This window comes from Solanum stenotomum, chromosome 3, assembly GCF_019186545.1.
Source record: "Solanum stenotomum isolate F172 chromosome 3, ASM1918654v1, whole genome shotgun sequence".
NCBI lineage: Eukaryota > Viridiplantae > Streptophyta > Magnoliopsida > Solanales > Solanaceae > Solanum > Solanum stenotomum.
Window position 1 is genome coordinate 2226345 of NC_064284.1, and position 4908 is coordinate 2231252.

Genomic DNA, 4908 nt, shown 5'->3' on the forward strand with positions numbered 1-4908 from the left:
GTAGAAACGAAGTTGCAAGCTCTAACATCGCGACCAATTCTTCGTTGCTCTTCTACAAAGGACTCAACCGAAACTGCAGGAATGACTCTGTCGGCACTGCTGTATATGTATAATTGAGGGCAACTTGGTTGCCGGGATGTCAATAGATCTAGAACGTCAGAAAGCCTCCTGCAATTTCATCCAACCATCAATGAAAGTACAAACACGAAACTATTTTTGGCACTTGCTATACACACTAATGACTTGAAAATGTAATTACAATCCATTGGTGAATGGACATGATATCGACAAGGTCTACTTCGCACGTTGAGTAGAGTACAAAGACAAAAAGTAGATTTAATATTGGTACTTCTGTTAAAAATAATGCAGGCTGATAAACATTTGCAGAAAAGGTGATTCTGGAAGACATCTCCTTACCTATTAACGGTGGGAAGGTTCAAAACCACCTCAAAGAACTTTTCCAGTACTAATAGCAACGCTGCTTCAGTTACTGCAGGCTTAGTTTCAACAGAAGTTTTGGCTTCTATTGTCACATCTCTGTCGTTTAAAGTCATGATGCGTTTTGTTGCAACACTATTCTTCTTTAAAAAGGCAGCAGAGAATCCAGAAGCCCAGACCTTGATACAAACAAAGAAGGGAACTTGACAAAATTAGTTTAACCTTACCAAAGCACAGATTAACATTTATTATATGCAACTAAACAAGTACTAGCTTCCCCTCCCTCCTCCTAATGTCCACAGCTGACCCCCAGGCCATCCACCTTCCCTTGAAGACTAAATCAAGAATGAACAACTTCCACATTATCAACTATAAGAATATATTTTGAAAAGCAGGCTGCATGTCTAAGGCCTAAATAGAAGAAGGCAACATGATCGAAATAAGAGAACAGCAGGTCCTGATAAGAGTACAAGCAACTGAGCAATTCCTAAATGGCTAAGCCCGGACTATATATGACACTTGTAATACTTATCCAATAAAAGCATGACACAGTTGGATTTCAATAGAAATGTATGGCTCTTAACAATTGCACTGCATTAACCTTTGGAGATAAGACTATGCTTGAAGATACACTATTCTGACACTTGCACATAAAATAGAATGATTTTTGCTCAGGTCTAATATCACCTGTAATTCGAATAAAGAGCCAATTTCGTAAGGGATTGAACCATTTATATTATTCTCAGAGAGCCTCAGCTCATAGAGCTTCTGGTATTTTTGAAGAGTTGAAGGAATGGAGCCAAAAAGATTGTTTCATTGAAGATTCAAGACATTTAAACTTGTGAGATTTCCTGATTCTGGTGGTATGGCACCTAATAATCTGTTGTAACTGAGAAAAAGTTTGAGTTATTTTGGAGAGTTTCCAAGTTCTGCTGGAACTGTTCCAGTGAAGTTGTTGAATGAAAGATCTAACTCACCAAGACCTTCCATTCCTCCACAAACCATGTGGAAATTTTCCCCGAAAATTGATTAGATATAAGAAGAAAACGGCCAAGGTTTTCAGGCCAGCAAGGGAAGGTGCTAGATCTCCAGTCAAATTTTTGAACAATAAATCAAGACATCCGAGATCTTCAAGTTGTCCAAATTCAGAAGGGGTTTTTCCAGTGAAAAAATTGTTAGAAAGGCGAAGATGGGTCAGATTTTTGGACACCACTAGCTCAGATGGGATAGGACCAGAGAAGCTGTTGTTTGTCATGTCAACTGTCAGAGAATTTGAACCAGCTAGCGGAGAAATGTTTCCACTGAACTTATTGTGAGAAAAGTTAACTTTGCTGAGATTTTTCAGAAGGGAAAGATATTCAAAATCTTAAAGTTGGTGGCAATTATCCTGAAAGTTTGTTATCAGCAAAGGCCAGTTTTTCATGCTTCCTGCAGTAGCCTAAGCTTGATGGGACTGGACCAGACAACTCATTCTGAGTTAGCTAAAGATAACAAGATTCTTAAGCCTACCAATGGCATCAGAAATAGAGCCTGAAAATTGATTAGCCAAGAAATCAATGCGTACTAAGCAATTTGTCAATTCTCTTGGGGTAGTTACTGACAACTGGTTTCCATAGAGGTAGTTCACACAGCCTCCGAAGCTTTCCTATTTCCACTGGAATTCTTCCGGAGAGCATGTTATGGATTAGGTACAAATCTTCCAAGTTCGTCAAGTTTCCTCTTTGAGGCAGTATATTTCCAGTAAAGTTGTTATTGCTGAAAAGGATGTGAGACTTTCTAGCCTGTCGAAGCCTCATGGAAGCATTCCTCCAAAGTTGTTACTGGAGAGATCCAGTAGTCGCAGGGACGTGTGCAGTTTAGTAGCTCCAAGGGGAAATTCCTCGATGGCTTATTCTCAGCCAGAATAAGTAGGCTTAAAGCTTGAACCGTGAAACAAAAGTTGCATAGAATGCTTCCTGTTAAAAAGTTGTCAGAGAGAGCTAAACTCTCAAGATTCTTTCACGTTATCAAGCATAAGAATAGTTTTCGAAAAGCAGGTTGCATGGTTAAGGCCCTAAGATAAAAGAAAGCAACAGGATGAAAATACGAGAACAGCAGGTCCTGATTAGAATCCAAACAACTGTGCAATTCTGAATGGCTAAAACCTGACTATATACGACACTTGTAATAGTTGTCCAATAAAAGCATGAAAAAGGTTGGATTTCAATAGAAATGTATAGCTCTAAACAAGTGCTCTGCATTAACTTTCAGAAATAAGACTACTCTCCAAGAAACACTCCTCTGACACTTGCACATAAAAATGATATCTTAACATCACAATTTTTGAGTCAGCAATACCTGTGGATCGGGAGCTGCGACAGGGGCAGAATCAACAATACAACCCTTAATCCTTCTCATTAAAGCATGATCTTGTTTCTGAAACTTTTCCAAAATGACACCATAACTGTAAGGCCAAGAGAATAAAAGAAGTCAATCAATAATTATCAAGCTAGTATTAAGGAAAATGTAAATAGTTATGTTTCTGTTCTCTTCTTAGACTAATGAGTATCATCAAGAACTCACGTTAACCATCCAGTATTGCTGAAAGTGTGGAAGACCAAGTTCTTTCCATGCTCTTCTTCCAACCAATCAGCTAGATGATTCACAAGCATTTCAATATCTTGCTCTGCCTTTCCCCCAACTTGATAGCTTAGAATCTCAGACATTGGGAAAGTAAATGTAATGACATGATATCCTCTTGATGCATACCACTCTGCATATCTCTTTAGATGCTTTTGCTTTGCACCTAACCATCCCAACAATACTACCAGAGTGGTAGACTTTAGTGGTGAAGAATCAGAATTCCGTGATGCATTTGGCTCAGGTAAGTGCCATGTATACAACACCTCGGAAGGTGAAGAAGGAAGTGTATATGTATATGTGGAGGGATTAGCAGAGTTGGGCAATGCTGCTGATTGATAAGAGTTGAGCAACAGAGAAGAAGTAGGAAAAGGAAGGATTGAAAGAGAAGTAAAAGTGGTGTTATTTAGAATAGGCAGAGGAACAGGTATTGTGGTGAGGTAGGAGGAGAAATGGGGTAGCTTAGAAAGAGATATGTGAGATGTTATCTTTTCCTTTTCTTGGGAATTGTTGTTGTTGTTGTTGTGTAATGACTTAGATGGCCAGAATTTTTCATGAAGATCAGTAGATACAGAAGCTATAGCAACTGCAGATGCTGCAACTATAGGTCTTTGGAGGATTCCAGACAAGTAAGCCATGATGATATATTTGTTTTGCCGGTGAAGAGAAACAAGACACACCTCAGAAATTGGGCTGCCAATATAGATGAACTATAATGACAGCCACACACGCAAAGACTATATAGCTGTCAAATTTTGTGCTGTCACAAAAACGCACGAGATTAATTACGTAATTAGAAGACAAGACCCAATGTAATACGGAAAAGGTCAAAGTAAACGCGTGCGTGAACCTTGTTCACAAATACACATGCTAGCTAACAAGACAGAATATTCCAGCATAATTCAATCAAACTCCCTTTTCTTACCCTAATGTTGATTTTCATCAATTGGTCAAAACTCAAAAAGGGAAAACGGAAAAGATCTGGTTTGTTTTTATGGAAAAAAAAAAAACAGGTTTGACCCATCCATCCATCATGAGGGTGGGCGGATCGGCCTCTCGAATAAACAAACATAAGCATTATAGATTGATTGTAAGAGGAACACCATACCTGAGAGACGAATAAAAAGTATCTTCTTCTTTCTTCTTCTGATTCTGATAAGGAAAAAGAGACGAGTCTTGTAAAGATTTCCCACCTTGCGTTTCCGGAATAAGAGACCACTCTTGTTTTTTTTTTCAATTTCAAAATTGCTCCTTTCCCCATTATTTTACTTTACTAAATTATCTCTCCTATAAAATACAAATATACTGCGCTACATCATTTTTTTAAGAAAAAAAATAACATGCTCTACCTAACTTATACGATCTATTTATCATTCATACTTCTATTCTTAAAAAACAATTCTTTTTTAAAAAATTCATAGCTAACATTGTATTTGGTAGCAATTACCTCTCAACTAAAAATTTGGTAAGTAGTTAATCAACAACTTTACAAAAAAGTAATATTTTTTACTTCAATATTTCAATAATCGAGAAAAAATTCATTAACATCTTACCGTTTTCTGTGCTTCTTCTTCTAGAGATGCTCGTAGAAATAAAATTAAAAAATTACACCTCTAAATAGAAGGATTTACCAAATGATGAATTGACCCTTGCAACTGAAACTTTACCATTCTACTAATCTATCACAATAAGAACCAACACTTTTTTTATCATCAAAATTGTTTATGCTCAGTCAAATTTAACATTCATATTCATAGATGCAAATACATTGAAAGGAAAGATATACTTACCTCTAAAAGAGCCTAGAGAAATGAAATCTTAATAGAAGAGTAGTGTTGAAGTCAATTTTCG

At 37.1% G+C, this 4908-nt stretch overlaps 1 protein-coding gene across 1 annotated transcript; it reads right to left on the bottom strand.

The window, feature by feature from the left end:
• Positions 1 to 2: 2 nt before the first annotated feature.
• Positions 3 to 4372, bottom strand: LOC125857720 (uncharacterized; the record flags this gene model as incomplete). The annotated part of the gene is made up of 5 exons (XM_049537335.1): positions 4166 to 4372; positions 3001 to 3817; positions 2776 to 2881; positions 418 to 617; positions 3 to 168 (listed from the first exon to the last, which is right to left on the bottom strand). Coding segments are annotated over exons 2-5 (1167 nt in total), but the record flags the coding sequence as incomplete, so codon positions are not given.
• Between the last annotated feature and the right edge of the window lie 536 nt (positions 4373 to 4908).